Source organism: Thamnophis elegans, chromosome 3, assembly GCF_009769535.1.
Source record: "Thamnophis elegans isolate rThaEle1 chromosome 3, rThaEle1.pri, whole genome shotgun sequence".
Lineage (NCBI taxonomy): Eukaryota > Metazoa > Chordata > Lepidosauria > Squamata > Colubridae > Thamnophis > Thamnophis elegans.
This window is the reverse complement of record NC_045543.1, coordinates 67,223,314-67,245,630: the sequence shown is the minus strand read 5'-3', so window position 1 is coordinate 67,245,630 and position 22,317 is coordinate 67,223,314. Positions and strand designations below refer to the sequence as shown.

Genomic DNA, 22,317 nt, shown 5'->3' with positions numbered 1-22,317 from the left:
CACCATAACAATCAACACTGGAAGTCAATCTTGAATCTGAACCTTACAGAATACAGTAGAACCTCTGGTCACAAACGGTTCTGACCATGACCAAATCAGGTTCTGACCAAAAAATAAATGTTTGAATCTGGTCACGAACACATACTCGGGTGGTGATCAAACATGGCCACTGCTGATTTCACCTTCCACACCATTTTTTGTAAGCACCAAACAACAGCAACCTCGTGTGGCCGGTGCATTAATTTTGGTTAGATTCAGGTCACGACCAAATCAGGCTGCGGCCAAAATTATGGAATGAATTATAGTCGTGACCAGAAGTTCTACTGTAACCTGCAACTTTTAACTACTTTTTAAAATTGAAATGATTGCCTTTACTAAATACAATAGCTTATATGAAATGCAAAACACTATTCATGAATCACTCATATTACTTCTGAGTATTTGGCTTGCTTTCAGGTTTTGTGAAGACAGCTAATTCTTTTTGGACATTTAAATGATATACCCCATAAATGATACTTATAGTATTCTTTGCTTTCCATGTCAAACCTGGAAGACATACAAAGTAATCCTTGCCAGACCATATTTGTTAAGTCTTGGCAAATCCATTTTTTTACTAGAATAATTCAACAGAAGCCGGCATAGTTTTTATGAGCCTTCATGTCCTGGTCTATAATAGATTTCATATGGGAACTATTATCAGGGAGGCTAAGATTCAGAAGTGAAAAAGCTAAGTTTGTGTGGTGAGTGTGTGTTTATAGTCTTTTCTTCCCTGGAAGCAATTTTAGGGTGGTTTATTCCTTGATCCTACATTTATCAGGCTTTGACCAGAGAGAAGACATACAGAAAAGCAAAAATGAAGGGAGACTGACAGAACAGAATAATACAATGGGGACTGTGATGATGACAAATTACATCACCTAGTGAATTTGACAATGAGAAAGAAAATTGTTTCTTGGCCATTCCTAAAATAACTTCGCTATTAAAATCTGAAGAAATATTTTTTTTGTAGATTAAGGAAAAGCAGAAACTGAGTTTCTTTGGGTTGAAAATTTTTTTCCTTGGAGACTAACAACCTATTCTTATGAGATTTATTCCATGTGCTTCCTGCTAGACACAGGTAAACATAGTGAAACACAGAGGTACCATTTTAAAAAAGGGACAACTTTATCTTCATATTATCCAGGAACACCAATGATTCTGGATATTTTGAGGAAGACAAAATATTATCACCACAAAACATGATACAGACAACTTTTAATAATGTGATTATAATTCACTTTTTAAAATACCAGGTATCAAATAGTCTTGAATTTGAATAAGAAAGTGAAGTATAGGAATCAATTTTTTTCAAGTGGTATTTTAAATGATTTTAAGAACTCAGGTTCTTGGAACCAATAGACTAAAACTTTAAATGGCCCTTCAAAATGCCTCTTTCATTTTTCTTGGATGATAAGTAATAAACCAACTTCCTATACTTGTTATTAGGGGTATCCTTTTAGGTGTAGCATGGCTGCCTTCCCAGTAATAAACTACTAGTTATCAACCTGTTCTTAGTTTATACATGCAGTTGTGGTTCTTCCACAATCTAGTACAGATAGTCCTTGACATGCAACCACTCATTTAGTGACGCTTCAAAGATACAGCAGCAATGAAGAAAGTGATTTATGACCAGTTTTCACATTGCGGTATCCCCTTGATCATGTGATCAAAATTTAGGCATGTGGCAATTGGAGTGTATTTGTGACCATTGCACTTCCCGGAGTCATGTGAAAACCATTTATAATCTTGCCATCCGACTTCCAACAAGCAAAGTCAAAGTCCTTGTGGTCCAACCGCAAGGCACAAATCTGAGTTGGTAAACTGTCAGTCAAGTGACAGATTCAAGGGAGAAGCAAGTGACAAGGGGAAAGGAAATCCAGTGTCCAAACACAGCCAATCAGGCTTTGCTTCATAGGTCAGAACTGAATTTTAGAGAAGTTCTCAGCACTGTCTAACATAAGTGAGCCCAATAAGTAAGCCATACTGAGATTCCATCCAGTGCACAGCTATAGAGCAGTCATACATGTAGTTCTTGAATTAAAACAGGTTGCTCAGTGACAATGCAAAGTTTTGATGAATCTACTTTGAGGCTACTTACAATTCCAAATTGAAGTTCCAACAATCCACTCCAGTCAAGACCAAATGTTGGGCACTCAACAGCATATTTTAAATAAAATTTGTATTAGTTTATAATATGACATACAAAGAGAATACAAAAGTAAATAGTAGGGAAGTTAGGGGAGGGAAAACGGAAGTGGATAGTGGGGGAAAGCAAGGGGAAAAAGAAAAAAAGGCATTGACTTCCGATTCCTTTGTTATAGTAAAATAAGGCCCTCACCAATTGGCTGCATTCACGTAGTTTGCAGTGTTACAAGGTCACATGATGGTGTTTTATGATGGTTTTGCTAAAAACTGGCACTTTTTGTTTTGGGCAAAAATGTCCATAGTGAATCATTTACTTAACAAGTGCCACAAAAAAAGAATGTAAACTTTGGTCTGTCACATGTCCAGCTTGTTTTACAGCCATTACGACTGTGATGGGCAGACTCCATTACAGTCATAAGTCAAGGACTATCTGTATATGATTATCCCAAGCCTCAAGAAGAAGAAGAAACCTCACTGTAGTATTTGTATAGTTTGAAAAACTGGTAGATCTCCTTCACAACATTTAGGTACCAAGGCTCAAGAAAATATTGTATAAGGGAACTTTGTTTATGTTACAGGGCTTATAGGTTGTTTCCATCAGAACTTACTCTGAGCAGAATATATTTTCTCCTCCATCAGTTGAGTTAAAAACAAAAGGCAGTGTATACAGTATAGTTTAATCAAAATACCTTAACAATTTCCAGTTGCTCAAGGAATTTTTTTTACTAAAGTACATTATTTCTCGAGACCTGTTGACTTCAGTCTGGATTGTCTCTTCTTCCTTTCATCTTTTTCCTCCCTCCCTTTCTTCCTCCTCCTTGACATTTATATAAATATGAATGCCATTTTTAAGAATAATGGAATCACATCTAATTTGGCTCTCAATTGAAGTATTCACAATTTTGGCTGAAGTCTGACAAGAATTAAGTCCTCATTTTTCCTCCCAACTTTCTGCAATGGTTACATAGAAGAGGGTTAGTATACTATAAAATACATTTCAGATCTTCATACAAGTTAGAATAACTTCTGAAAGTACTTACTGCACTCATAAACCTACTGTATGATCTTTGTTTCTAACAGAAAGGTTTATTAAGTTTTATTTTCCTTTATGCAAATGATTTCACTAACAATGTACTCTTCTATTCATGTCCATTCTCAGCTTTGGCAAGGATAATTAAAGCATTTTCTGGTTGAAAGTGTATATCAAATCGGCGTGTTCTGTTGCACAGAAGCATAAAAAAAGACACTGTCAATAGTCCTGAAATCTGTGACATTAAATCCTTGTTAGTTCTTAGAGATGGAAATCATCTATTCATGCTAAAACAACAATAAAGAAAGGAACAATAAGCACAAAGTTTAAAACAAACTTACAAAGACTGTTTGCACCCTCAGCCTTTGAACACTGCCCGGAGTTACAAAGATGCTTTCTGATCAGCTATCGCTCCGTTGTGTCAGAACTAATAGGTGCCCCCATATTGAGGCACAAAACTGCTTTCATCTTCTGCGACTCCTAGAGGGTGTTGTGTTCTCAAATAACAGCAATGTACAATTGAGCAATAACTATCCAGACACTGGGCATTTCCTGGGGATTCATGACCGAGAGAAAGAGTTCACTGCAAGCCGTTTATCACAAGACAGAATTGGCTGCTCCCCCGGAAATGCACCATACTAAAATTGTTACTGTAATGCTGTTATTACCTTTGCATTTGTTTACATTTTTTTAAAATATATATTTTTAAAAAAGGATAAATTTGGTTTCTGTGTAACATGAGAACATTTGACTATAGCTGACTCTCAATTTTGCTGTTTTGTTTCATTATTCTAAAAAACCTGTTTTGCAGAAAGAGGTAATAAAACATTTGAATTTGAAATCAAGTTTGTTCAAATACATTTTATTATACAAATATTTCAGTATCAATAAACATTTCCTTAAAGCTAGCAGAATATATATGATTACCGGTATATGCTTTAAATTGAGCATGGGTTTTTATTCCAAAGGTTCCAAAGATATCTTAATAGTGTGGTGCTAAGAAACTGCATTTCTGATTGGCTTCACTGTATACTGCTAACTCAGAATGTTGTGTTTAACTTTATGAGATAGGAATGTATGTTCTCATGTAAGGTTGCTGTATTAAACATGACATATTTTTCATGTTGTAACATACAATATATTCACCTTTTCTCAGGCTTTAGTGTTTTATTTGAGGCAATAATGACTACTGGTGCTATTGAAAAGAAGAATTATAGAAACATTTCTCATGATATAGAAAACAATTCAAGCATAGATTAAAATTAGAAGCTAACCTTATTGCTTTATAGGAAAAGATATTTAGTATACATTTACCTAAATAACAAATAAGGGATACTCATGTTATAAAGCCCTAGGCACAAAAATGTGCTTTTAGGAGTGGTGATAAAGTGATAGAATATCATTTTCTACTAATTTTTGTTAGCCTTTCACTTTGTAGGTCTATTAGACTATAATTGTATAGTTTCCAGCTAGTAGACCATTGCTTAGAGTAGTTGGGAATTTTCTGAGGTATACTTCAATACATTCAGAAGGCATGGAAAAAGGTTGTACAGAGTAGGCCAATACTATTAATTAAATAACATTGCTTGAAGAGCAATTACACTGGATGAACAGCAATTTAAAGAAGACCTCAAAGTTTTTTGATCTCATTATGTACTTAAAATGCTAGGAAAATTGTATGGTATTGTTCAAAAATAAAATAACATGTAATTCGATATGTCTTGGTAAGAGAAGAAGACCTGACTTTTTGCTCTCATTTTTGGGTCGTAGTTACTACAACCTGATTATGTCTTTTAACCCTTTAGTGCCTGTTTGTTACTATCACCATGTTTATGATAGCATGCTTTATAATTATTTATTTGATTTCGTTTTACCATAGTTTCCTGCTTTTATAGATTCCATTTTTCTACAAGCTCCTTAGGATAGTGATTATAAATAAATATATATATATAAAAATAAATGTACAGCTTAAATCACCAGTGGATGAGGGCTGTAGTTCAATAACATCTGGAGGGCTACTAATTATTATCTTTCCTCCAGATTATCAGATATTCAGACCCTGACCTGTTACCAGTTTGTTTTTTTTCTACCATTAAATGTTACCAAACCAGATCAACCTTTCCTTTACAATTCAGGATAAGACCAGCTGTTTTTCTGTGAAGCTTATGGGTAGTCTTTGAATTTCACCCAATTATTAAACAACCTTTCAAATATTTACAAAAAAACTACTTACAGCCTGTTCTCAAAGTTATGACTGCCTGTTTTGCAGAGATCAATCACATTTTGGGCACTTGGCAACCAGCTCACATTTTCAACTGGTTGCGGCATCCCATGACTAGAGAACTACCATTTGTAATATTTTATGTCAGTTTCCAGCAAAAAGGACCCATTTACAAGAAGGGATTCACTTAACAAATCATATGATTAAATTTATGATTGCAAGTGATAAGTCATAAAAATGGTCATAAAATTGAATTCATCAATGGTGCCTTATGACCACAATGATTTGCAACCAGTGTGGTCATAGGTCAAGGGCTACCTGTAATGTTCTTTTTTTATAAAATAAATGCCTGGGACAGACTCCACAGGTCTAAATTCAACTTTATGTTGTAGCACAAAATTACCAATATTAAGGTAATATAGCATTTATACCCCACAAATTTTATCTTTACAATATGCAAAATTTAAGTTATATAATGTGTTCTTTCTATGGAAATCAGATAAATGGGTATACTTTTCAGAATATATTATATCCTGTGCCTTGAATGTGGATATACAAGGAGGTACAAGGAGGAGGGCCTTCTCAGTAGTAGCCCCGACCCTTTGGAACGAACTCCCCGTGGAGATTCGTACCCTCACCACCGTCCAGGCCTTCCGCACAGCCCTCAAGAACTGGCTATCCCGTCAGGCCTGGGGACAAGGATAGTTGCCCCTCCCGAATGATGAATGTATGTTGCTTATTGCTTTTATTATATGTGTCTATGTTACTGTTTGTACTTCCCCCCCCCCTGATTTTATGTGAGCCGCCCTGAGTCCCCTCAGGGAAAAGGGCGGCCTACAAATGTTAATAAAATCAAAATCAAAATCAAATCAAATCAATATACATACAGCCTGATTATTAATATCTTGACTAATCTGAGATTCTTATTGGATAAAACTGAGATGGTTTTTAAAACTGAAATGCTGGAGTTTCAAAAATCATAATCTATCTTTAATCCATCCTGATCTTTCTTTCTTTCTTTCTTTCTTTCTTTCTTTCTTTCTTTCTTTCTTTCTTTCTTTCTTTCTCTCTCTCTCTCTCTCTCTCTCTCTCTCTCTCTCTCTCTCTCTCTCTCTCTCTCTCTCTTCTCTTCTTTCTTCTTTCTCCATTGATTTACTGTATCTCAACAAAGTTCCAAGGGCATTTGGAAAAGATCAGCAGCTTTGAAGGCTAGGGAAATTTTGACTTTGTCTGTTATGAACAAGGGAAACCCAACCACCAGCAGAGAAGCCTGGCTGACTGGCTGCAAATCACGATTGGTGAATGAACCCCACTGAGCTGGAAATAATACCATGACTCAAAGTATGATAATCATCAATGCTATTATACTATCTTGGTGCATATCTGTCTTGATTTAGGTTTTGATTTTTTTTTAAAAGCATTAATCTTTTTTTATGGTGTTTCAACTTAGAGGACACTGGGGGCCGGCGGCCAGATGTCACGCTTAAAGTTGCTCTGTGATAACATGATAACTATGGTACATGTTTTGAACTATAAATGTGTAAAACTGAGGAAGTTAGTTGAGGAACATTTATCATAGTATTTAAGTAAGATGGTTTCATTATATTATGGTTCTGGAGGAAGTTTCTTTCCAGATGCTTTCCAGAAAATGCTCTAGATGAGCAACCTTTTTAGGGGCCAATTTAAAGCTTTAAGACTGTATGATGGAGAAAACTTAAATTTGTTTAAAATTAAAATTCTTTGAAAATTGAACTGTGTTAAGTTAATTAAGTTAATATATTTTACAGTATTATACATTTAATATGTGCATACAGCATGTGTTTAATAATGTACCCATGCTATCACATTAAATAATGCAGTTCAACAGGATAGTTTAAAACAGCTGGCTGCATTTAACCCTAAACTGCTGATTGTGCATCTCTGCCCTAGAGAACATACAGTCCCTTTGAAAGCAATCACTGAGTGTAATGTTTTGTCGATTATTATTTTGGAAAAAAAGAAAAACTTTTAAGATACAGATTATTTGATTAGATGTTGCAGTCTAACTGAATATTCCAGTTTAATACCAGCACTCCTCAACAATCAAACAACTTTCATGTAACGGAGGCATATCTTTTTAATGATAATGGTTAGCTAACATGTGCAGTAAGTCTTACTGTATCTCTTCCATCCCTTTATATAATTATTCTGATCTGAGGATCATATTAGGCATGTATTGCACAAAGGCTAATTGGCCAGCATGTTTGTGCACGACGGAACCCAGAAGCCAGCAGCTGGCGACTGCGTGCGTGCCCACAGAGAGGGCTCTGCATACCACTTCTGCAATGCATGTCATAGGTTTGTCATCATGGGTATATAGTATTCACATGCATGTACACATACACACACTCTCACTCACTGACTCACTCATTCACTCACTCACTAACGCTACTTTACACACATTTTTTGGTGATTTTTATTTTGTGTGCTTTCCAAAAAGTGTAACTATTTGCAAAATTAATGTTGGTAATTCCTCCTGATAGAAATTCATGTTAAGTAGGAATTCTTTGGGACCATGACAAAATTATTCCCAGGTTAGTCAGTATGAAATTGAAGCCTGATGCTGCTAACAAACAAAAATATTTACTTGCTTGTTACTAGTACTAACATCTGCTCTTGTAGACTTGATCAGTGTCAATGTGTTGTCATTTTCTCATTGACCAGACTCTGGATCTTGATGTAAATTATAATAGAATTTACAATCTTAACTGACATACTTCTAAGATAATAGTCACTTATAAAAATGTCTCTAGTTTAATATATTTTTTTTGCAAAATAAAGGCTCGGTATCATTTTACACAAAAAAAAACACAGAGAAGGCATAGATTTACTATTCTTTCTATTTATTTTTCTTGTGGTATAATACACTGATTAATATGTTTTTCAATTAGTTTGTAAATAAATATTTATGATTTCTCCCAATTTCAGGATTTTGTTTTCATTTTCTCTTTTGCCTATATACATTCTCCACATGAATTGTTTTGTCTAGTTATTGAGATCAATGTTTTCTAAAGTGGAGGTGGAGAAGTGTCATTTTCACTCAACATATAATCAGATTAAGTTTCAGTAACTGTCAACATGAGTTACACTGGAATTGTCTTCATGGATCCGCCTGTTCGTTAAAAGGTCTTAACTCAATAGGAGTTCTTAAAAGCTTTATCATTACTGATTTTGAAATGGTTCCCTTAAAGTATTTCTACAGCTGCCAAAGTGGCTGTTTAATTCTGATGCCCTACGTTTTGATTTTTTTCTAGCATAAAATATTGCTGTAGTGATTTCATTAACTCATTATCTTTTCAAAATGAGCATCCAAGGACAATGTCAACTCATTTATCTGCCCATACAGATATTTGATTCTCCCACTTGGCAGAGGCAATTGCAGTTTTCTTACAATTTTATATATATTATGAAACTGTTTTTGGCATCTACTTCCTTTATTTTCAATATAAAACCAAATGTGCAACCCTAATTTAGACACTACTTTGTCTTCTTCCCCTTAGTATCATCTTGCTGTTTTAATTTTTGGAAGAATTTTTTTTCTAGCCAATTTTACTTGTCTGTCAATATTTCTGCTGCCATTACAGCATAGACTTGAATGATTCATGATAATTGCAGGCAACTGGCCGAAACCTGCAGATATGATAACAACGTCTGAAAAGTTGAAATTCCTGAAGGGAACTTTTATGCATTTCTGTCTATGGATTGACCCCAGGGAAATCCATTGAAGTCTTTATTACAATGGTTTGCTCCCTGCAGAGATTTGGGGGGGGGGGCAGCTTTGGAGAATGCCTTGTGGGGAAAACTAAAGGAGAAAGCAGCTTAAATGTCCCAAAAAGTAAATTATTGGTTGCTTGATCTATTTCTTTTAAGTTATGATCTTACTTAATATATTTCCAAGTGGCCTGAAGAATAAAGGATATGTTAGACAACTTAGGAAACTAGTGTCTCTTGAAAATTTCAGGAATTGGAGCATGGAATAATTTTTTGTGGAAAAAATGTTAATATTTACAGTTTTATTATTATTAGATTTTTATCCTGCCTTTTTTACATGTATAAGTCAAAGCAGTGAACATAATATTCTTGCCTCTTTTTTCTCAACAACAAGCCTGTGAGGTAGGTTGGATTGAGAGAGAGAAACAAGTCCAAAGTCATCCAGCTAGCTTTCATGCGTATGAAAGGTGTAAAATTCACAATGTCCTGCTTTTTAGGCTAGCATCTAGCAACTAAAGAGAACTGGCTCTCAGCTGATGCTGCTATGATGCATTTGGTATTGGTATTGGTATTTGGTATTTATTCGATTTGTAGGTCGCCCTATTCCCTGAAGGGACTCAGGGCGGCTGAACAAAAACCAAGGGAAGGGGAACAAATAGAAAAAAGTAAGACAAACAGGACAGCAATACAACAACTTAAAAAACACAGCAAGCACAACAGTTCGAGTAGGGTGGGGGGAACTCAACCCCAGGCTTGCTGGGACAGCCAGGTCTTAGCGGCTGTCCGGAAGGCCTGAAGGGTGGTGAGGGTCCGAATCTCCACAGGGAGCTCGTTCCAAAGGGCCGGAGCAGCCACAGAGAAGGCCCTCCTCCAGGTAGTCGACAGCCGGCATTGGCCGGCAGATGGAATTCGGAGGAGGCCTAATCTGTGGGATCTAATGGGTCTATGGGAGGCAATTGGCAGGAGGCGGTCTCTCAAGTACCCAGGTCCAATACCATGTAGGGCTTTATAAGTGATGACTAGCACCTTGAAGCGTATCCGGAGACCAATAGGCAGCCAGTGCACCTCGCGGAGGATAGGTGTAACGTGGGTGTACCAAGGTGCACCCACAATCGCTCGCGTGGCTGCATTCTGGACCAGCTGAGGTCTCCAAACACTTTTCAAGGGCTGCCCCATGTAGAGCGCATTGCAGTAGTCCAGTTCTGAGGTCACAAGGGCGTGAGTGACTGTTGTAAGATCCTCCCGGTTCAGGTAAGGCCGCAAATTGATGCACAGGCGAACCTGGGCAAATGCCCCCCTGGTCACAGCCGACAGATGGTGATCTAAGGTCAGCTGTGGGTCCAGGAGGACTCCCAAATTGCGAACCCTGTCTGAGGGGTGTATAATTTCACCCCCCAGCCTGAGAGATGGAATACCTTGCCAATTTGTGGGAGGAAAAAACACAAACCACTTGGTCTTGTCAGGATTGAGAGCCAGCTTGTTAACCCCCATCCAGACCCTCACATCCTCCAGGCACTGACACATCACGTCAACTGCTTCACTGAGCTGGCACGGGGCGGACAGATACAATTGAGTATCGTCCGCATACTGGTGGTATTTTTTCCCGTGCCGTCGGATGATCTCTCCCAGCGGCTTCATGTAGATGTTAAACAGGAGGGGGACAGGACCGACCCCTGCAGCACTCCATAATTAAGGGGCCTAGGGGACGACCTCTGTCCTCCGACCAACACCGACTGCGACCTGCCTGAGAGGTAGGAGGAGAACCACCGAAAAACGGTGCCTCCCACCCCCACCTCTCGCAACCGTCACAGAAGGATACCATGGTTGATGGTATCGAAGGCCGCTGAGGGGTCCAGGAGAACCAGAACGGAGGCCTGGCCCCCGTCTCTGGCTCTCCAGAAATCATCAGTCAGTGCGACCAAAGCAGTTTCCGTGCTGTAGCCAGGCCTGAAACCAGATTGAAAGGCGCCTAGATAATCGGCTTCTTCCAAGGACTGCCAGAGCTGAGAGGCCACCACTTTCTCAACAACCTTCCCAACAAAGGGGAGGTTGGAGACTGGACGGGAATGGGACAGGGGCAAGTTCTCAATACCCCTCAGACCAAGATCGCAACTCCACTGCTCCGAGAGGAATACGAGGTTGTGTGTGACCCGCCAAGTGAGTCAACTCCCGAATTACTTGGGTCAAGCCCATGGCTGTCATGGAAGCCATGAACTCCTGCGCCCCATCAGAGTGCTCTCCGAGCGAAGGCAAGTTGAAATCCCCCAGCACCATAAGCCTGGGGAACTCAACTGCCAGCTCGGCTACTGACTCGAGGAGCGAGGGAAGAGCTGCTGCGACGCTGTTGGGAGGCAGGTACGTTAGCAGCAAGCCCACTTGACCCGCAGGGTCCAACCTCACCAGCAAGGACTCACACCCGACAAGCTCCGGAGCAGGGCTCCTATGAGGAACTAGAGACTCTCGGATAACCACGGCCACTCCCCCACCCCTACTCTGGGGTCGTGGCTGGTGAAGCACCTGAAAACCCTCTGGGCACATCTCAGTGAGGGGGACTCCTCCCTCTGGGCCCAGCCAGGTTTCAGTAATACATGCCAGGTCTGCCCCCTCGTCTAAAATTAAGTCCCGGACGAGGGGAACCTTGTGAACCGCATTTACAATAAGAAAAGTGTAAGCCTCACCATTTTAATTCTACTAACAAAATAACAAGAAATTATACATTAACAATCTCATTCTTAATGGGAGGCAATGGGAAAACTTCAGTGTTGAAGTAGAACTGCTAATATTATTGCTGATATTACTATTTTTTTAAAAAAAACACTGTTTAGCTTAATCAAAATGTACACATTAAAAAAGAAATGAAGCAAAACCCTTAGTCTATAATATTACATCCCTTAGCAAAACCATAAAACTGAAATGAACATTTTACAATATATTGATTACCTTTTGGGATCAGCTATTAATGCCCTTGTTTCCTCTATATGTGACATTGCCATCTATGTTGAATTGCAGTTTTTATCTACTCTGGCGTTCTTCAGATTTCTAAGAACTACAACTTCTAGATTTCCTGGTCAGTAAGGATGTTGACAATACAGTTGGGAATCCTGAAACTGAAATCTTTTCTCTGTGATGCCTTACTCTACTCAAAATTTTTAAATGTCTGGTCCTTTGAAACCATATCTAAAGAAGAACTTCAATGTAGCAAGAGTATATGAATTTCATACTAAAAATAAAAAGGAGATGCCTATCATAGAACATGAAAGACAATAGTTGTCCCATGGTAATAAGGTAGTGTCTTTTATTCATACACAGCATTCTTCAAAAAACTCTATTGTTCCCAAGATTGCACATTAATTATTTGCTTGATGGCTTTTTCAGTCATGACCATGTAATAAATTCTATTGGGCAGTAGATGGATATATGTTGTTGTGTTTACTGACTAGAGCTTAGATTTCTGTGTTTAAAAATCAGTTGACTTAATAAATGGTATTAATACCACCTTGACATCTAGTAATACATTGCCTAGTCTAGATGTGCATTACACCTCTCTAAATTATTGCTTTTCTTGAATTTCATTCATATAGCTCTCTGGGGGCTCATCTAGAAAACAAACTGCTTCAGCATTGACTTATTAAGCTATAATTTTGAAGCAAGTAGGCTCATGCATGGACACAAGTTACAGTTTGTTAGACTCAAAATCGCTGTCATAAAATGGTAGCATATTTCTTTTTTAAAAATCTTTTATATCAAAATATAGAGTTTTGAAAGTGTATGGATTTAAAGGCTGAAAATTCCATAGGGGATTCTGAGATGGTAAAATGTTGAAGCAGAAGCAACTTTTATTGTAGTAGCTTGTCCTGGGTCAATAATGGTCAGATAATTAGTAATGAATACAATTAGATTGCCTAAAGGTAATAAATTTTGCCATGAGTGAATGTTCAGTTCCATTGATTTATGCACAAATGGGGACAACATATTAGCATACCTCTATAATTTATAGGCTTTTTTAATTAGGGCTATATTTATTCAAATCTTGAGTTCTACTAAGGCTGCTTCTTTAGAACCTTACCTGCATTGACAGATGGTGCTCACTTTGTTCAGAGATTTTTGCCAAAACAAATTTCAGTTTTGATAATATGTCCGATGAAAACAGTTTCAACCATGATTCACCTTTTACTGTTAAATTATTGTATGTTAAGGGAATGTTAATGAATTGTAGTTCTTACTCTAACTTTTTCAAATTGATGTCCTTTTAATGGTAAATTGTTATTTCCAACTATAAAAAACTATGTGTTTCACCAAAATTGATTTTATATATGAGTCAGATTTTCCTATTTATTGATGGATCTTTTCTTATCCTATTAACACAAAGTATTTTTCACTCTAGTGATCCTGCAAGGGCTAATTTCTAGCTATGAATAAATACAACAAATTTGTGTAATTATTTGAGATTTTTTAAAATAGGCCCTCTATATGTATATTTCTACATTGCTTATCCCTTCTAATTATTGGAATTTAGGCAATACTATATTATCTTGCAGGGCAATCACTGTATTATATACCCATAGAATGACATGAACGTGCCTGAAAAAAAGTGGATTTTGTTTGTGCGTATGGCATGCTGGCCAAAATGTATTGAAGACTTGTATTGCATTTACCATTAGCAAGGAATACTGCATGTGCCATAGGTGTGGCTAAAACTGTTCACCTTGTCTACACCTTTCTAACTTTGGCCTCACAGATATGAGGAGCAAAGGATATGTCAGTATCTGTGGGCTTACCTATGATGACCATGGCATATTAGAATGTAAGAGGAACAAATCAAAACAGAACACTATAAGAAAAAAGAAAGGGAAGGAGGGAAGGAAAGAAGGAAAGTGAAAGAGAAAGAACTAACAGATTAATAAAGGTAGTCAGATTTGAAAGAAACTAAAAGCATAACAACTTCAGAAAGTGGGGAAAAAGTCTTGTTTAAAAAAGCATTATAAACTGGATTAATCTAATAGTGTGAATGGAAACTTGACATATGGAGGTTTTATGCCTGGAATATATAAAATAATGATTTTACTGTGTGCCACAATGTGGAGTTAATGGAACATATATATGATTATCAAAAGAAGCAAAACTATGCATAACAACATGTTCTGACCAGTTTACTCATTTTGTTATATAGGAGTTATATGAGAGTGACAGTTATACTGTATATCAGGAGAAATAAACAGAACATTCAATTCAATAGGAGAGAGATATTTAATGTGGAAAACAAGTACAGTCAAGAATGGGGCCTGAATCAGAGGTGGTATTCAGCAGGTTCTGACCAGTTCTGGAGAACCGGTAAAGGAAAATTTGAGTAGTTTGGAGAACTGGCAAATACCACCTCTGACTGGCCCTGCCCCCATCTATTCTCTGCCTCCCGAGTTCCAGCTGATCAGGAGGGAATGGGATTTTGCAGTATCCTTCCCCTGGAGTGAGGTAGAAGTAGAGATTTTATAGTATCCTTCCCCTGCCATGCCCACCAAGCCCACAGAACCGGTATTGAGGATCAAATTGTGAAACAAAAATGAAAATAGGATGAATGGATTGAGAGTAGGGGGAAACTGGGCAATTTTGGTAGTTGATGAGATCCTGGAAAAGAGAGAGATGAGAATTTTAATAAAGCAAAGGCAATGTTTGTGACAGTCTATGGACATGCTGGAAGGAAGAATGTAATTTACAAGGTCAAAAAAGTATGAAAAGTATTGAAAAGATGACCTACCCCAAAAGTAAGTCCTAGCTTGATTTTTACACATGAGCCCAATATAAATCCTACCCCCAAAATAAGCCCTAGTTAAGACCCTGTCCACTAAGGTGCACCAGATGGTGTGAGGCACACAAGTAAAAATTAAGCTAGGGTAGGAATGGAGTGGTGGTGGAGCTGTCCTACTTACCAGGCCTCGTACACCCCAACATCTGCCTCATCTTGCAGGCTCACTTTTACGGCTGTTTGCCACCGCTCGCATACATCGCCCCTGGCCTCCATTTTGTTGTCATGCAGCCAATAACAGAGCTCCAAATCAATCTGTTATCAGCTGCAGAGGCCTTCTGGAAAGCCCTTTGCAGCTGATAACAAGCAGTTGCAGGAGAAGTGGGCCAGCAACAGGCTCCTGCTGGGCGGGGCTGTCAGTGCCACCGCCTTGAGGTGAGTCAGTAATTAAACATCCTCTGAAAATAAGACCTGGTGTCTTTTTTTTGGTACACAGTATGTAGTGTGTGTTGTTGATATAAACTAGTTCCGACTGTGTTCATTTTTCTTATGTCATATCTTTAATTTCTTTTGCTTACTATTCTTATTCCCATTCTGTGTTTTACATAATGTTGCTTAAAGCAAAAGGGAATTTTATGATGGTATATATGCATGTTAATTATACTTTTCAATCTTCTGTTAAAGCTATCAAGATCTGGATTTCATTAATACGTTTATTATATCCATGGTAAATATCAACAGTATAAAATGGACTTAATTTTGGTTAAATTTTAGTTGCTTAATAATAATTAAGTTTCTATCTGAAACATGGCACATCCGGAGTGCCTACAAAATGCAATTTGTAAGTGCTATTTCTAATCCATATATCATATATCGTTAAACATATTTTAAACACACACACACAGAGCCTCTGCCATGCTTAAAGCAGCCTTTGTTTCTCTATTCTAGGTTGTTTGCATTCGTTCTACATGGAATGCACTCTCACCAAAACTGAACTGTGATACCCGGCCATTTATTTTAAAAACACTCAATGAACTGTTCTCTCTTGTCCCTTCGTTAATGGTAAATTCGAGTGAATATGAGGTATGTGTCTCATACTGATTTACTTTTTTTAAAATCCGTAATTTTAAATAAGGCAATCAAGTTAATACTTCCTTGAAGATTGTTTATGAACATAAGTGAAGGCAATTGAACTGCAGAGTCAAGGCAATGTTCTAATGGCATTATTGGAAAGCAGTAGAGCCAGATTTCCTTTGCTATTTTTCCTTCAACTTTTGAAGAATTGTTATTTTTATAGATTAGCAGATAACAATCAACCTTGGTGTTCTTCAAAAAAGCTAAGCAGGATTGGACCTCATTAGTATTTGGATAGCAGAGCACTTTGAATTCGCTAGACATAGGTAAGTTTAAGAAATTGAAAAATATTCCAACAGACAGCAGTGGCAAGCCATTTTTTTTGTTGCCAGTACTCTAAAGGAGATTTTATCTTTATTTCTAAGTAAGATGCATTAAATACATTGGAGATTTGAGAAGTTCAGACCAATCATAGAACTACTCGGGGCCAGAACTAATGTTTAGAGGTACCCTCGACTTACAACCACAATTGAGCCTGAAATTTCTGTTGCTAAGTGAGACAGTTCTTAAGTGAGTTTTGCGCTCTTTTTATGACAGTTTTTGCTACAGGTATTAAGTGAACCACTGCAGTTGCTAAATTAATAACACAGTTAACTTAATCTGGCTTCCGCATTGACTTTGCTTGTCAGAAGGTCGCAAAAGGGGATCACAGGACCCTAGGACAGTGGAACTGTCATAAATATAAGTCAGTTGCCAAGTGTCTAAATTTTGATCACATGACCATGGGGATGCTGCAACGGTCATAAGTTGAAAAATGGTTGTAGGAACACTTTTTCAGTGGCGTAACTTCGGTCACTAAACAAACAAATTGCAAGTCAAGGACAACCTATATTTCATGGCTGAGTAGCGATTAAAACTAGAATGGACTGAAGAGCTGAAGGTTTTTATGATCATTTTGTTAAAATTGAAAGTCTGGCGCTTTCATGGAATTATTGAGGATTTCTTAATAACTTATGGAAAAGGAATCGTATTCAGGAAGAATCAATCTAAATAGGAATTTGCCCTTAGTTTTCTCATTGGCTGGAACCATCTCTATAACAACTTGAAAATTACTTTAATTTTAAATAGTTTTGTTTGCCACAAGTAAATAAGCCTTCTCCAGATTAGACCAAAAGCTTATCTAGCTCAGCATTCTATTCTAAAGAAGCCATCCTCTATACTTCCATAGGCGCAATATGAATGTATTAGCACTTTCTCCTTATGTTGCCTAGCAACTAGTATTCAGAAGCATACTACATTTTATAAATAATCTACAAATAGCTAGGTGGATAACTGTATTCTGTACGAATTTAACTGTTAAATGTCTAACAGATCCCAAATGTTCATTCCACTAAGCATGCTATTTCCTTGAGGTGAAAACCTCCAAATAATTTAACCTTTTGGTATTGCAGAGTTTGTACAACACTGTAATCATTGGGGTGGTGCATTTTTCCAGCCTACATTTTTTAAAAAAAGTAAATGAGCAATGAACAATCGAATCAAATCTTGTAACAGCGGCAGTTAGGTATTCAATTTATTTCATAAAATGCCAATCTAATGTGGAAGAGTTATGAAAAATACATTCCATTTTAGATGCCTATACAAAATTTGACTTTTTAATAACAGCTGTCTTATAGGCAGATATTTTAATTGAATTAGCCATTATAAAATCAGGGTAGTTTTCCTAGTCTATGAACATACACTTAAGCTACATACAGATAATTGCTTGATATATTTTTGGTATATTACAGCTATACAGGTACTCCTCAACTTGCAACCACAATTGAGCTCAAAATGTATGTTCCTAAACAAGACCGTTAAATAACTTTTTCACCATTTTACAACCTTTCTTGCTACAGTTATTAAGTGAATCACTGCAGTTGTTAAATTAGTAACCTGGTTATTAAATGAAACTGTTTTCCCCATTTCCTATGCTTGTCAGAAGGTTGCAAAATGTGACTGTGTGATCCCAGGACCTTGCATCCATCCTAACTACACTCCAGTTGCCAAGCATCCTAATTTTGATGATTTGACCATGGGGATGCTGCAACGTTCATAGGTGTGAAAAACGCTTATTCCAGTGCCATTGCAAATCATCAAAATTAGGATGCTTGAACAGTCACTAAATGAATGGTTGTAAATTGAGGACTACCTGTATAATATTAGACTGCAATTTGTTTTGTTTTGTCCTGATGGAAATAAATTATCTGAAAGCGAGTAAATAGGATGATTATATCCTTGTATTGAAGATCATTGGGATCTTTGATAAAAGGATATAATCAGCTACTTTACAGTGCAGTCTCTTATATCAAGGATGCCCAAATCCTGGGCTGTGGTTCACTATTAGGCTGTGCCGTTTTGAACTGGGCTGTTGAAGTAGCAGGCAAGCATGCGAAGCTTCATTTGTGTATGCACAGGGTTTCGGTTGCACTGTGAAACCCTAACCCATTTTCCTCTACCATTGAAGCCGCTGCCACCAGTCCGCAGACCCAAAAAGGTTGGGGATTTGTGTCATATTACTCCATAGATATATTTTCCAAAGAATTTGGTAAAATCCAGTTAAATATTGAGTAAATTCTAGTGCTATGTTTTCCCTACCCCCCCCCCTCACCACATACACACAGTTTGCTCTAATGAGCAGAAAGATGGCTCTCTTAGGGTCATTTGGCTGTATCTGGTGTTCATATTGCAAATGCAGTTGCATATATTTAATATAATTATTCTGTCAACGAAAGACTGAGCAGAATGTTTTAATAGGTAACGTCTATGCTTCTAAAAGCATTTAAATCTGTTTACATGGTTGAGATTGTAACATTGAAAACGTTTTGTGAATTGCCTCTTTAAGGGTACTTAAAGGTCAACCCTCCCCCTCAACCTCAAGTAGTACTTTGCATTTTTATTATACATCATTGAATATGGGATCTTGAATATAATTTTTGACCTTTGAAATTTTCTCAGTAAGTGTAATAAGGACTATTAGTCTTCATTTTGGAGCCAGCTAAATTGCAAAAACCTTTCTTGTTATTTTAAATTAAACTCCAGTGGCCGCAAAGAAATATTTTTCCCTTGGCACTGCCTCAAATAAAATGCTAATCCATAAATGCCTGTCTTGGTTTATTTTACAATGTGTTATTTACCTCAATTTTCTATCATGTTTCCTTAATAAAAAGAATCTTTATAAGTTGGATTTTGTTCTCTCTCCTACATTTGACGTTATAGAAGTTTAAAGCTCAAGTTGTCAGTTTCCTATGGAGCCACACACAAAGCAAGGTGAGATACTAGAAAATGAACTGACTTTGGCCAGGTACTAGGCTTATTTAAATATTTTCTGGTGTTGCATTAAGCATCTAGTTTCTCTGTCCAATTATGTGTCACATAATCATGATTATGACATGTTATTAAAAAGGCAATCTTTTTTTCTACAACTACTGCATACCTTCTTAATTCTTTATTGCCTAGTTATGATTGGTCAATGATATTGATAATTTTCCATAAAAATCCACAAATTTCATCAAGACCACAATACAGTCATAGTAAATGAACTGTGTGTTGCTTTGGGCAAGTCACCATTCTTTATTTCTAAAACATTTAACAGTCAGAAGGTTCAAAATATAAGACAGTCAATTTTTATTTTGAAAGTTTTGATCTTACCATTAAGTAATATCTCAGATGTTTACCCCAAAGCCCTACTATAATCTAACTATTGCAGAATAATACAACTTATGTACAGTAAAAAAAAAAAGGTTTCTTTTGCTCAGTAAGTTTGGGATATGTGATTTTTAGCACACACTATTTGCTTTTAACCACAAGGTTCAAGACAATTTAGAACTTGTCCTACATTCTCTACTTGGGAAATCAATGATGCATTTAACATAATAGATCAATACAGTATTTTTCCTTATCCATCCTTATTTGCAATGATGTGATGGCAATATTTTTCTTTAGGATTCTCTTGTAGCTATCTCTGCATATAAATCTCTCTCTGAATTTCATCCTGAAGAATACACCATCCTCCATCTTCCTGAACAGGTAGATCTTTCTTACTTTAATTATGGGTAAGTGTTGTAATCAACAGGAATACAAAACAGTGTGGAAACAGTGTCCAAACCTTGCTTGGACATTCAGTAATTCATCTGATCTTAATAGGAAATGGCTGTATGGTTGCTACTATGTCTCTTGTATTACAATATATTCCAGTTGCCTGGACTCATATCCTTCTACCTGTTGCATGTGGAAGTTTGGAAGCAAAGTCTTCTTTAAATGGGAAGATTTGTTTTGAAAATAATCAGATGTTCCAGCTGCATAGTAAGCAGGAGCTGGATCAATAAAGTCATAATGGGGTGGATAAGCCAAGCCAAAAAATACCCCAACCCCTACCTCTCATCCTTAATAGTCAATTAATAGGGCGATTGTGTGCTCCAATACAGTTGTAAAAGATTTACAGAGAAGCAACATGTATCATGTTTTTTTTTTCTTTTGACTTAGGAGATTGTTTCTAATAAGATTTTAATAATAGTTTCTGAGAACAAACCACCCCAAGGTTAAACACAACTCTGATGTGGCCCTCAATGAAATTGAGTTTGACACCCCTGACATAATGCATCAATTCAAAATTTAGCAGATTACAATTTAGTCTGTATAGAGTTGATATTTCCTAACTCCAGTTTTTTTTAATCTGAGAGGACTCAAACATCTTTTGGTTATAGCACTTATAGGAAGGTTGCAATATTTTTTTAGAAAAGAAAATAAAGCCTTTAGTGGGACCAAATTTATTTATAACAACTTCTCCAATAACTATGAAGTCTGGGAATTATGTGAACTCTAGTTATGTTTAGAAGGAATTAAACTGAGGAAGGTCCAAGTTTAGTTGCCCTTCCTTTCAGTGGACTTAGGGAAACTTATTTTCAGTTGTTAAAGTTCGATTCTGTATAACCAATTGCAGGCACTTTTTTTCTTTTTCATGATTTATCATGCATACAGGCAAGACCAGAATTGGATCAACAAAAAATGGACGTAGAGATAGAGGAGGGGGAGGAAGAAGAAGAAGCAGATTTGTCTGTGCCTGGCCACTCATATATCAAGTTGTTGATGCTCACTCCTCCTCCTGTTTTACAAGGTACAGCATATTCATAAAGCATGATAATTTGTAATAGTTTTAAAATTTTATAACATCAAACATATAGTTTATTTAAATTATTTCTAAAAGTTCAGTTTGGAAATGGCGCTTTTGGTCCACGACTTAACAATAGTTCATTTAGTGGCCATTCAAAGTTACAATGGCACTGAAAAAAATGACTCCTTGTGGGTGTTTTTCACACTTATGACTATTGCAGCATCCCCATGGTCATGTGATCAAAATTCAGATGCTTGACAACTGACTCATATTTATGATGATTGCAGTGTCCCGGGGTCATGTGATCCCCTTTTGTGACCTTTTAACAAGCAAAATCAATGATTCACTTAATACATGTGGCAAAAAAAGTCATCAAATGGGGAAAAACTCACTTAACAACTGTCTCATTTAGCAACAAAAATTTTAGGCTCAATTGTGGTTGTAAGTTGAGGATTACCTGTCTAAGTAAAATATACCAAGCAATCATTTGTGCTAATCTGATCGATCACTGTTAAGAGCCTTTATCAGGACTTACCTAGTGGCGATACGGGCAGCAAAATGTACACATTTTTCCGCTCTTATTGCGTCCGTGGAATCTCGCCCAGTCGCCCTGTTTAGGGTGACCCGCTCCCTCCTGAAAGATGAAGAGGCGGGGGAATCCCTGCAGGGAACAGCTGAGGAGTTTGTTCAGTTTCTGTCAGATAAAATCACTCAGGTTCGGACAGACCTGGACTCCCCTTGGGCAGTACCAGCCGAAATGCTGAGGGTTAGTCTTAATCAGATTTTCTGGGATGAGTTTGAATTTGTCACCCCTGAGGAAGTGGACAAGGCCATGGGAGCAATGAATGCCTCCACCTGTTTACTGGACCCGTGCCCCTCCTGGCTGGTTTCGACCAGCAGAGAGGTGACACGAGGCTGGCTCCAGACAATTACTAATGCATCTTTGCAGGAGGCGTCTTTCCCGCAACCATTAAAGGAAGCAGTGGTAAGACCCCTCCTCAAGAAGCCTTCCCTGGACCCAGCTATTTTGAAAAACTATTGTCCTGTCTCCAACCTTCCTTTTTGGGGGAAGGTTGCTGAGAAGGTGGTGGCGCTTCAACTCCGACGGACCTTCAATGAAACGGATTATCTAGACTCCTTTCAGCCGGTTTCAGGCCTGGGTACAG

At 37.4% G+C, this 22,317-nt stretch overlaps 1 protein-coding gene across 3 annotated transcripts in view; it reads left to right on the top strand.

Annotated features, from left to right (window-relative positions):
* FOCAD (focadhesin) overlaps positions 1-22,317 on the top strand; it is a 140,912-nt gene that overhangs the window by 49,597 nt on the left and 68,998 nt on the right. For all 3 annotated transcript variants that reach the window (XM_032213512.1, XM_032213513.1, XM_032213514.1), the window contains 4 exons: positions 15,874-16,008; positions 19,258-19,308; positions 19,984-20,067; positions 21,019-21,154. In XM_032213512.1, coding sequence (XP_032069403.1) covers positions 15,874-16,008; positions 19,258-19,308; positions 19,984-20,067; positions 21,019-21,154 — 406 coding nt within the window. The remainder of the gene's footprint in view (positions 1-15,873; positions 16,009-19,257; positions 19,309-19,983; positions 20,068-21,018; positions 21,155-22,317) is intronic.